The 13,105-nt window shown below is 38.5% G+C and overlaps 1 protein-coding gene across 3 annotated transcripts in view; it reads left to right on the forward strand.

Annotated features, from left to right (window-relative positions):
* Nucleotides 1-13,105, forward strand: part of LOC149319213 (guanine nucleotide exchange factor DBS-like) — a 173,667-nt gene that overhangs the window by 17,078 nt on the left and 143,484 nt on the right. For all 3 annotated transcript variants that reach the window (XM_089511290.1, XM_089511291.1, XM_089511293.1), the window contains one exon: nucleotides 3,270-3,459. In XM_089511290.1, the coding sequence (XP_089367416.1) occupies nucleotides 3,270-3,459 (190 nt within the window). The remainder of the gene's footprint in view (nucleotides 1-3,269; nucleotides 3,460-13,105) is intronic.

Genomic DNA, 13,105 nt, shown 5'->3' on the forward strand with positions numbered 1-13,105 from the left:
TGTAGTGGAGTCTCCTTCTTTGGAAGTTTTTAAACAAAGGCTGGATGGCCATCTGTCAGGGGTCTTTTCCTTGTGTATTCCTGCATGACAGAGGATTGGACTAGATGGCCCTTGAGGTCTCTTCCAACTCTGTGATTCTGTGGACTTGGGCCCAGCACTGGTCTGTAAGGCCCAGTGGCTGCTGAAGCCAGAGTGCCTTTATTTAGCTGATACACTAGCTAGGAGCCCTTTTGTAGAGAAGGCTAATCTGGCCACAATGATTCATGCTTTAATTACTTCTCAATAAGGTTAATCTAATGCAAGCTATATGAAGCTGCTCTTGGTTTGGAAGCTAGAGCGGATGCAAAACGTGCCACTCAGACATTATGGTTTGCTGTGTACTTTTGCAACCACATATCAGCAGTCTTGTACTAAGTGCACTGACTTCTAGTTTGTTTGCAAGTTCAATTCAAAATGTTGATTTTTGGCACAGAAAATCTTAAATCAACTTGGGGGCAGGATTCCTGAAAGACAAACATCCATCTGAAAGGCTACCTTTTTGTATGCTTCCCTGCTTGAAATTTGAGACTTTGTGGTGTCACTGTTGTCCCACCACCCATAGAGTTTGACTTGTGGGTACTTCATGTAGGGTTTTCTCTCGTAGAGGCATCATGGCTTTATCTTCATTGAGTTTCTGGCAGGCAGTCCAAACTCCTGCTTCACCCCAGGCCTTTGGCTTTTAACACTGTTTTAGTGTGTTTCTAAGGAGGTTTTGTTTTTATATTGTGGTTGTTATTGTGCATTCCTTTAAATCAATAAAAATCACTAGCAGCCCAATTCTATGCACATTTAGAAGCAAGTGTTTGATTGTCTAACCCTTACCCTCAGCTAACTGTACAACTTTGGATTGCAGCCCATGAAATTCAGTGAGGCTCAGGAAAATATGATTGTCTCTTGTTTTGGTGCTTGATAAAATGTACATGACAAATATTATATGTATATGTTCACTTAACACATATTTGAGTCCACTTAGTGCCTTCATAAAAGTAAATATTAGAGAATTTTAAAAAGGAAGGATGAAATGATAGGAAGGAACATAATCTTTGTCACATGATAATTGTTCTCCTTTCTTCCTGTAGGCTTGGAAAAAATGTAAAATCGCAATTTAACTTCTAGTCATTCATTGCTCAACTACTGAATATTACTCAGTTGGAAAAAGTATACTCTTTTGCAGGATAAGTGGATGTTTATCAGAAACAGACATATGCAGTATTTTTGTTTTTTATATTTTTGCAGAGGAAAAATTGATTTTGACATATTAAAGGACTTTGCCACACCTTCCTGTCTTCTTATCAAAATTAAATCATAAAAGAAGATGAGGGGAAAACCAAGTATTTATAAATTTAAAGATATGACTATTTATCTTTTATAGGGAATAGATTTTTTTTAAAAAATTAAAATACCTGTGGTTATTCATTTGTGAAATCTTAGAGAAATCAGCAGTACAAAACTGCAATATGTGTATATAGCAGCACAAACATAGCTTTTTAACAGTTAAAAAACAGTGTCCTAAACCTGTAAATAGCCTGCATACAGCAGCTCAGCAACAGAATAGCCTTGATTTGTAAGAGTCTGGTGGAATAAACTTTTTAATTCATCAACCATTAAATAAATAAAGATGACCTGCCAAACTTCTCTTGGAGCTCTGTGACAATGATGTCACTGTTGAAAATGCCTTTGGCTACTTACGGCTTTTAGTTTGTTACACCACTAAAAATGGAAAACTGGATTTACTGCATTTAAAATGTGTTCTGTTTCAGGCAACATTCTGCATGGAGTTCATTACAGTGTTTCTTGATGTTACAGCTTTCTTGGGTTTGAAGCTAATAGCTCTTAATGTGTTTCAGAACAAGCCATAGGAATCTCCCAGGTTCCCCTTTCTTCTCACCACTCTTGTTATTGCTGTCGTGTGCCTTCAAGTTGTTTCCAACCTCTGGCAACCCTATCATGGTTTTTCTTGGCAAGGTTTGTTCAGAAGAGGTTTACCATTGCCTTTCCCTGAGGCTGAGAGAGTGTGACTTGCCCAAGGTCACCCAGTGTGTTTTATGGCTCAATGGGAAATAGAACCCTGGTATCCAAAGTCCAGAGGTTTTTAAAAAACGTTTGTATGTTTTTATGTTAACTTACGTTGTTTTACATTGAGGATTTTAATTGTTTTTTAAAAACTTTTACTGTGGTGTTTTTGGATTGTTTTTATCTTGTACGACAACTTGAATCCCTTCCTGGGAAAAAGGCGGCATGGAAATGAAATGAAATAAATAAAAATCCAACACTCAGAACACTAGTCTGCACTGGCTCTTCTTCTCACCATTCCTCTATTTAGGAAAAAAAATTAGTCTCTTGTCCTGACATTGATAGTGAAAATTGCAAAGGATTGGGACCTAGAAGAATGACTGTTAATTTATAATGCCGGAATTCAATAATTGATGCTAACAGTGTTCTGTTGAATGGATAAAATTTCCATAAGTAGTGGCTTATCATGTTCCAGTTAACTCAGTGGATCTGCTGCTATTGGGACTATCCATTGGATTCAAACCTGAATCCCTCAGTGAAATCATGTGTTGTGTCTACTGAGACGTAAGTCTCATGTAATTCACTGGTGTTAATTCACAGGTTAGTAAATATAGAATTCAATATACGTAGAACTGGTGTCTTTTGTCCCAGTAAAGCTATGCTTGTCAGGCTATCAATGTTGAGGAGCATCAATCATCTTAGTCCAGTGTTCTAGGAACTAGCACTAAATCTGTGCCCAAAGGGTAGCATTGGGTTTTTTCTTTCTTTCCTAGAAACCTGCCAGGGACCAGTAACCAGTAGCTCAGGGACTGGCACTGATCCAGGGGCCATTATTTTAAGTTAGCACTGCAGAGTTCTAGGTAGTTGAATATTTAGGCTCAGCCTACCTCTTGCAAGGATCAGTTTGCAAGAAGTGATGACAGTCTCAATATGCCTTGAACTTAATTCTTTTTTTAAAGTTACATTGGGAGGGAATGCATGTGGCTACACAGAGTCCAAAATGACCAGCTTAAAAACATTTCTACAAAAAGTGTATCAATTTGCCAGCAAATCTATGCAAAATCTGTATTCCTGCAGTTCTTGGTAGTCTTTAACATGGCTTTCAGTTTGGAGTATGTGATCTATCTCTGTGGAAAACCTATAAATATTAGTTGACCCAAATAAGCTGTCGCTGTGTGTCAGTTGTTGAAAAACTTCTATTTCTTTTTACCTTTCAGGAGTCAGAGTCAGATATTTTCATGTCTAAATACTGGAGGCTAATTCTATGTAAGGAAACCAGCAGTTGCAACTGTTTTTCAAAAGAGAATCAGGCTAATGATGGGAAAGACGACACAGACCACCGCATTGTGGTATCAGACATCATCAGGCTTGTGCAAGATAAGGAGAAGGAACTGGCAACATTGCAAGGTATGGTAAAATTCTGATTGCTTTATCTCAAGGCCAGAATATTTTGAGCAGCATTTTATAATAGAATAAATTTCTGTGTAAGATTAATGCTGCAACTCTATGCATACTTGCATGAGACTGAGTTTCACTGATCTAACTGGACTTTACATTCTTCTGAATGAATAGCAAAAATAAAATAATTATTGAATTCAGTTCAAAATGGAAGCCCTATTCAGGCTTTCCTAGAGCATGCTATTTAAATACATGAGGAGGGGAGCACGCCAACCCACACCTCCATCATTGTTTTGCTTGCATAAAAATGACATGTTTGAAGCCAAGAGCCCCTTCTACTTGTGGGGTTTATCTACACTATAGAAATAATGCAGCTGGACACCACTTTAAGTACCGTAGCTATATTCTATGGAATCCTGAGGTTTGTATTTTTACAAGGCCTTTAGCCTTCTCTGCCAAAGCGTGATGGTCCTTCACAAAACTACAAATCCCAGGATTATGTAGGATGGAGCCATGGCAGTTAAAGTGGTGACAAACTGCATTATTTCTATAGCGTAGGTGGTGCCTGTGGAGGTGCTTTATGTGAGCAAGAATACAGGCAAATCTGTGTTCTTACTTAGGTGGAGAATGTCCATGGTTCCAAGGGACTCAGCTCTTCAGATATGCCATTTATGTGCAACCAAAGCAGTGATGGAGGGGGCAAGGTTTGTGCATTCCCCTCTCTGCCTAGTTAAACAGCATACTTCAGATACCTATATAAGGCATATCTGTAATAGGCATATCTGAAGAGCTGAGTCCCTTGGGACCATAAATAATTTAGGACTGGAAATTGTTGTTGGTAATTCCCCATTCCCCCGTAACATTAAAAATCAGAGCTCAGAGAAGTGGCTACAAGCAGAGATTTGAAGAAATATCACTGTTGGGATTTTATTTGCAACTGGTCTTCTTGGTGTGGCAAGACAGCATCTTGAGGATTCTCTGATTGCTATCAGGGCATCTTACCTTCAATACAAGACTAAGATTCGAAATTTTCTTTTTCTTGTTTTCACCAGGATTTCTGCAATTCGTGCAAAATATTCTTAGTACAAAACCCTTGTCTCTGTGCAAAATTAGTATCTCTTTTCCTTTTTGGAAGTAAGCAGCAAACACACAGCAGGTGTTACAGGACAGTCTAACTGATCATAAGAACCCAAACGGCCCATCCAATACTACTATTTTTATTACAAGGCAGTAGTCATCACATTTTCTAGTACTGTACATTTTGCATAAATGTGCAAAACCCACTCACAAAAATGCCCAGATTCTGTGTGAGACCATTAACATTAACAGTATGTTAGTCGTCTGTATCAAGGAGAATTTTTTTTCATAGTTCTTGTTTTCTCTATAGGAAGAATCAAGTCAGGAAATACACCCCAGGTGCAAAATAATCTGAATGTAATATTGGGCCCGAACAGACAGGCCAAAATAAAGCTGCTTCGGATCACTTTGGAGGTATACTGTTTAAATGATGCATGTGTCCTAAGAGGCTGGAAGCCACACCAAAACCAAAAAGCTTCAATCTTATGGACTGGAGCACAGCTTTGGTGCAGCTTCTGGCCTCTTAAGATGTGTGTGTCATTTAAACAGCATACCTCCAAAGTGACCCGAAGCAGCTTTATTTTGGCCTGTCTGTTTGGGCCCATTGCTAATGAAGTAGGTGTTTTTAGCCTGTGAAGGTAAGATTAAGTAGGTTAGCATCTTCAAGGCATCACATAGATAGTGGAATGAACTTGTTTTCTGTTCCTCCTGATGAGGAGTACCCGAACTAATTAATTCAAAGTACAAGAAAGGAAATGTAGACTAAATGTAAGCACAGATGTGCCAATAGTAAAGTTGTTCAGTAGTGGTACAGAATATCTCAGGAGGTGGAAGACTCCTTTGTTAGATGTTTTTAAGCAGGAGCTTAATAGACATTTGTTGTGGATACTGTACTATGTTAGCTGATTCACAACATGGGAAGGAATGTGGGTAAGTTTAAGTCCTTTCCAGTTCTGTGAGTCTAAATGCTTTTAATGCCTGCTGCAATAGCAAACACCCAAGCATTAAAGCAAAGCTGAGTGTGAAGTGATGAGAAAAAACACATTACACAAGATGCATTGATGGAGATAAAGAATAGTCACAACATTAATGATTACAGCAACTGAAGACCCTTAGTACTACAGCATAGGGAAGAGAATATCTTTGGACAAGTGAATTCCATCTCAGTCCACCTGCTAGTAGAATAAACCCTGGTTGGAAGGATATAGGAATCCACATGAGTCTGAGTCATTGCATGATTCCCTTGCCACCTGGGAGTGAAGCAGATCCCACAGCCCTTGAGGTCGGCATGTATGTAGAACCCTACTCCCATCAGGAGAAGACCTGCCACCATTAGGACATAAAATTCTTTTGATTAACTGACCACAAGGGACCTACATGTCGAAAGCTGTATACTGAAGATATACCTCTTGAGTATCCAGATTATTGGATGCAATTAGCTTACAGTTCCGCTTAGACACTGTTAGTTCAGTATAAAGTGGTATATAAATGAAGCTGTTTATGTGCTTCATATATCACAAGTAAATATTATCTCCAAATTCCCTTCGGGTTAACAAATTTAGAGCACACAGGCTCCCCGCCCACCCATCCATGGATCCATCCCAGTGCTGTACCTGCCACCAACATTGTGACAGATGCACAATGTTGTGCATTATGGGAAACAGCTTATGGGAAAAATGTACAGATTGAATCTCCCTTATCCAAAATGCTTGGGACCAGAAGTGTTCTGAATTTTGGATGTTTTTGATTTTGGAATTTTTGCATATACATAATGAGACAGCTTGGAAATGAGACCCAAAGCTAAACAGGAAATTAATTTATGTTCCATATACACATTATACATATAACCTGAAGGTTAAAGATATCATATTTTTGATAATGTTGTGCATGAAACAAAATTTGTGTATACTGAATGACCAGAAAGCAAAAGTGTCACTATCTCAGCCACACATGAAAAAAGTTTTGGATTTTGGTGTATTTCGGATTTTGGAATTCTGGATAGATAAGGGAGTCTACTTGTACTTGGTTGTAATTACAAATATATAAACATCCTGTGAAACCCTGGGATTTGAAGTTTAGGGGAGGGACATTTAAAATTCTGAGCCAGACAGGCCTAGGGTCTCATCGCACTACAAACCCCAGGTTTCTATAGGATTTTGCCATGGCAGTTAAAGTGGGCTCACAGTGCTATACCTGAAAAGCCTTGCCTGAGTGGGGTTCAGAAAGGAGCTAAGGTAAAATGCTAGGATACGGTGGCTCAAGCCTTGTGTACCAACTATTTGCAGCATATAGATATAACAATGATTATACAGATTTGAGGGATCATTGGACAATTACAGCCCCCCCCCCATTTTCATGGGGGATCCATTCCAGATCCCCCCCCCCCATAAAAACAGAAACTTGCATATATTCAAGCCCCATTGGTTTGAATGGCCATACACTCCTGTGCGTGGCCCTGCACTCGTGTCATGGGAGTGCACACCATTTTAGACAATGAGGCTCCCCTCCATGAGTAACTGAGACTTCAAGTCCGCAGAAACAGAGAGGCAACTGTAGTGTGTTTGTGTCAGTTTATATAGATACTTCATCTGGTGCCTTGATACTGGTTTTGGCTATTATCCTTTGATTCTTGATTTGGAGTCTTGATATGGTAATATGATGCCTCTATTGATACATTCTTTTAAAATTCAGACAGTTGAAACCTACAACCAAGAGGTTTATGTATCTGTTTTACAGGATAATTTTGGATATTACCCAAGTTCAGTGCACACACTTGCCTGAATGAAGTCCTATTGGATTTGGTGCTATTGCTTCTGAGAAAGCAAGCATAGCAAATCCTCCTTGTGAATGGTTCAGTATGTGTCAAATTATATACCAGTATGAGCTCACTTGTGAAACATCCTAAACTAATGAGCTGTTCAAGTCCAGTTGCTCCCATTGGTCGATTACAAAATAGTTTCCCTGAAATTATAAAACACAGGCAGTTACTTCAGGCAAAGGGCTATGCAGGTTTATTATTATAGTTAACAAAGTAGATATATGCCTTGGTATTACTTCTTTAACTGGAAATTTGGTACCATAGGCAGATAGACATGGAAAGAATAGGAATGGGTTCCTACATCATAAAAAAAGAAGAGCTGTTTGATACACTCCAGTAAACTTTTTATTAAAAACTAACAATATGCACTTGTGAAATGAAAAAAATAAGATGAGGTAAGCCTTGCATATAAAAAAGTTTTTAAACCTTCTAGAGAGTCCTTTAGGCTTCTTCATAATTACTTTCTGGGGTGGTTTTTTTTTCACCAGCCTCCATTTTTCTCATTATTTCAATTTTGGAGGCCAAATTTATATGTCTATATTTTAGTTAATATGCTGGAAGTAGCTGATGAGACAGCCTGTCTTCTCCCCACTTTTCTCTTTGTTTTGCTGTTCATGTATGCTCAATAAAGGATTCTGGTGCAGGATTGGCCAGAGTAGGATCCTGCTCTTTCCCAGCCCCAATTTTATTTATTGCATTGTTATACTGCAGATAGGCTGCTGCAACTTGACACCAAGTCTGTGTTTCACCAGCTCTCCATCACTATCTTTCCAGTGCTGCTACTGCTAAAAAGCTTGCATCTAGACAAAGGACAAGGAAGAAATTGGATGCTGGGTAAAAAGTAGCTTCACTGTCAGAAGCTTTGTTAGCTAAAGTATGCTTATATCAGACCCATAGCCATTAAGATTATAAAAAAGCAAATACTGGATTTTGTTGCAATCTTATATCCAATTCTTTAGGAATAAACTGTTTAAATTGGCAAGACTTAATTTCTTAGTATACACCTGTACTTTCTGAGTAGGCAGGTTACATACCATTTTCTTGATCTCAGCTTTGGTTTGCTTTCTTTGTTTTGATAACACTTCCTTAAGTATGCAGGACTAGTAGTCAGACTTACATAGTTTCTAGTCCCTATTTGGCTTAAAATTGCTGTCACACGCAAAGCTCTAAAGACATAAACAGAGCAGGGAACATATAAAAATAATGTTGCTAGGAAACTCAGTCCCTTCCCTCCTACTACTTTGACCTTGTTGCCTCCCACACCTCTCTATTCCTGTTCCTCTTATTCACAGGAGATGACAGGGGAGGTGTGAGATGTTTGGGACAGAATATTGCAAAGTAGGAGGTAGTGTTGAGAAATGTGTAATGCTCTGCCAATAATTTTCCAAGTTGCACATAGTATTATCTCTGTCATCTGCGTTCTCTCACTTCAGTGCCTACAACCAGCACATCCATTTCCTTCATCTGCTGAATATGAGATAAACTTGTTGAGTGAGATCCATGCTTTGTGGTAACATGGCTTCAGTTCTATAGAGAAACATCTGTATCTTTTTCTTATCTCATTGCTTCCAGTTTCTTAAAAATTGTAATTTACTTTCATCACAGTGATTAAGACAGCATTCAGATCTGGCCTATGATTTTTGGAAAAAGAATAACTTTTTTTTCAGACTGTCTGTCACTAACCTCTCAGTGCAAAAGCTTGTGCAAAAGGGTTTTGTGTCTTATTCAATATGATAATCTGGCATTTTGAATTCTGCAATTAGCCAGCGTGGTGTAGTGGTTTGAGCATTGAACTACAGCTCTGAAGACCATGGTTCAGTTCCCCACTTGAGCATAAAAACTTGCTGGGTGACCGTGGGCAAGTCACACCCTCTCAGCCTCAGAGGATGGCAATGGTAAATCCCCCCCCCCAAGTAACCTGCCTGCTATTATAGGGTCGCCTTAGTGTTACCATAAGTAAAAAATGACTTGGAAGCACACAACAACAACATTAGCATCCTCCTTGCTATGAGTAATGAGTAAATCTGGACTTAAAATTGATGCAGAACTACACAATTTAGTACCAGAAGAAATTCCTTAGAAAAGTTAGTACTGTAAAATGTTTGCAAACAAATTGAATAGCAACTTATGGCCTCAACAGACCGGCATTAAACATTGACATCGGGGAGGAGTGGGGGCATGGTGACCGCTTAGAGTACTTTGTGCATATAAAGATATAAAGATGGGGAAGCACACCATTTTAAAATTATGGTAATATCTGAATTTAAAATGGGAGTATGTTTTTTTAAAAAAAGAAAAAAGAAAGAAACATGAGAACACTAATAATTGGTATGGAGTTTTCACTGTAAGGTTGATACAGAGCTATTATCTTTTAGATACCTTGAAACTTATATTTACATTTTGCAGAGGGTGGACGATTAGACAAGCCAAGTGAAACATATTAAGATGGGTATTCTTATTCCCTTGTGTTCAAGATCCATCAAAGCTTTCTTTAGCTCCACACCATTGGAAACTGTAATACTGTTCTGCAATGTAGCAGGTGCCCTTTAATTAGCTTGGAACAGATTCATCTGGGCTAATTACCAATATAGCAGTCATTTTAATAACATAGGCTTCCAGAATGAAAAAGAAGTAACACCCAGACAGATTAAGCACTGTATATTTTACTAAATCCAGTTATGCAGGCTCAAATCATCAGTCCCATATCCTTTCCATTGAAAATCACACTACATATGTAAAGCATATATGTATGGGTTCATGATTTACAGTAATACCTTGAAAATCTGTTACACAAGATGTCTTTTCTTTCTTAACAGGTTTAAATGGGAGGCAGCTTGGATGAGCATTCTAATTTTTGTTGCCTTTAGCTGACTGCTTTGACAAGCATCTCTAAATTTCACCATTAAATGGTTTATTTGAAAAAAAATGGAAGAGTTTCACTGCTATGTTTTGTGCTCCTTTTAATTGAATCTTTAAGCCAGGATGGTTTTGAGTAATAAATATGAAATGAGATACTCAATGACTTAAAAAATAAAAAGTATGTTTCTGCTGCCAGGTAATATCAAAAGAAAATGGCTTTCTTTGAACTGACAGTAATCCCCGTGAGCTAACTTACTGTACTTGATACCACCTTGGAATGAACCTTGGTTTTATTTACTAAGTGTTAGATTATATAACCATGTCTCCAGGGAGAATGGTTTTAAAACATGAGTTAAAAATCCACTCTCTGCATTTAGATTAACATCGGTTAATGCAGGAAGTAGTGGGGACAGCCTGCCTTCAAATATAGAACACTGTCTTGAGTTAGGAAAACTAAAAGAATATTAATCAAATGAATATTGACCTAAACAGATCTTAAAATTCATCTAGTCCAGTAGCCTACTCAGCAGATCTACAAAGCAGAATGCCACTACCTCATCCCTGACAGATGGTTGCCCAGCCTCACTTTAAATACCTCCAGCAAAGGATAGCCCATCACCTTCCAGGGCAATCTGTTCCAAGAGCTCTCTTACTGTTAAAACATTTATCCTAATATTCTGCTGAACCCCTTTTTGCTATCATTTCTATCCATAACAAAGAACAAGTCAGGTCCATCATGTCTGAAGCAGTCCTTGAGCTCCTGGTAATGTCTCTATTTAACTTTCTCTTCTCCAGGCCTAATACACCTAGCACTTTCAACTATTGCTCACTTCTGCAGTCCACCCTCCATATCCACTGATTTTTTATCTACAGATCCCATCATCCACGGCTTTGAAATATTCTGATTTTGCCATTTTATATAAGGGACACCATTTTACTACACTACTGTATTTAGTGTGGCTTGAACATCCACAGATTTTGTTATCCACAGGGGTCCCGGAACCAAACCCCAGTGGATATCAAGGGCCCACTGTAGTTGCATTTTTGAACCAGCTCCCAGAGTCCCAAACCAGCATGGGCAGTAGTTGGGCAGTTCTGGGAGCTGTAGTCCAAACAACCCCAACAACAACAGACACATGCATACACATGCACACAAACAGCATTCCCAAACTATGCTAATTTGTCTGCTTCCTTCTTAAAGAAAGATAGAATGATGTTGTTTTTGTTAACTTTCATGGACTTAATCTGGTTATTTTAATCTGGTATGTGCTGACCTTTGATATTATATTATTTTGTGTAAGGACCTTTCTTCACCCTTATGTTCAGTGGTAAGCATGTTCAGCTCAAATCAATGCTGGAAATGTCTCATTCTTCTCCTATGCCCTTCCCTATTTTTGTGCCTAATGATAGGTCACTGCACTGATAAACTTCCAATTCTAGCCATTATGAACAGGTAAAATAGGATATAGAATAACTTGTTACGCATTGCTGTGAGTTACTTCCTCATAAAAGAGGGAAAGAGAGAAAATAAGCACCACAGTGTTGTGGTTTGATCATTTGCTTGTTACTGTGACAGATTGCTACTCTGGTATTTTCTTGAGCAAGACTTTCTTGAAGGATGGATGATTTTTTGAGTGGGAAAATGATGGTGGGGGAGGGAGAAAAGATAAAAATTCTGCTATTCCTTGGACCTGATCCAGATTGATGGTGGAGTGGGGTTTGGCTGCTGAGTTTTGTTTTCTTTTTAATGAGAAGAATTGAGTCACCACATACAGTCAGACATTTGTGTCATCAGGGGATCTGTTCCAAACACACACCCCATGGGTACAAAAAAAATGCAAGACCTCAAGTCCTGTTGTACCAAAAGGCAGGCCACATACACACACTGCTATTTGGGACATCAGGGCTTGCTGCCTGAGGATGCCGAAATCTGTGAATGGCAAGCCTGTGGATAACGAGGTCCTACTGTATATGTTTAGCATCATGTTTATTGATTCTCATATTCTCGCTGGAAATCCCCTCTCCCTCTCTCAGTTCTCTTCCTTTTTCTCTCCTATATAATTGAAATCCTTTAGAACTTTACACTTCTTGCACCCCTGGATTTTCTGTTTGTGGACTAAAGTCCACAAATACACTATTTGCAAATGAGCAATTTGAGAACTGTATTGCATCGGTCACAGAAATGGCTGTTGTTGTTTTTAATTTGTTGCAGAAAATAAATTGAAATGAGGTGTATGAGGAAAACATTTACATTTACATGAGTTATATGTTATAGGGACAGGGCTCTTGTTCTGTGATTATTTGGACAAAGGAGGGAAATTTGTAATTTCCGCTTCTTATTCCCCCCCCCCCCCTTGTTTATCTGTATTTCCACATGGATCTTAATTGGATATGAAAAGAACCCTTTTTCAGACCTTTCCATTTATGCTGTGAGACTGAGAAGTGGAAATGAGGGGGTGGGACCTAGTGCATACAAAGGGGCAAATGGACATTGGAGATGAACATCTGGAGGCCTGCTTTTGTCTTCAGATCAAGGAACATATGAATAGAAAATTTCTGTAGACATACATAAAATTCTATAGAGGAACATTCCATTGTTCAGACTTTATCTATAGTCTGAAGAGGTAAAATCAAGGCACAGTTTTACTGCCTCATCTGATGTTTGTTAGACCTATATCTGATATGTCCAAAACAGAAATGCATACATTCAGATGGCTGAAGGAAAAAAGTTTGTAGTGTAAGCTTTTGTAGACTTTTGCAGACTGCTTCATCAGAATGAGCCACCTGTGGACATATATTTATACCAGTTAATGTAGGAGTATGTGACTAATAATTTAAATGCAAAACATTTGTATTTGGTGATAGGGTGACAAATTCAGTTTCAACTAGTGTTGTAAAAAG

This window comes from Sceloporus occidentalis, unplaced genomic scaffold (assembly GCF_023333645.1).
Source record: "Sceloporus occidentalis isolate IW3139 unplaced genomic scaffold, rSceOcc1.0.p SCAF_2, whole genome shotgun sequence".
NCBI classification, from domain to species: domain Eukaryota; kingdom Metazoa; phylum Chordata; class Lepidosauria; order Squamata; family Phrynosomatidae; genus Sceloporus; species Sceloporus occidentalis.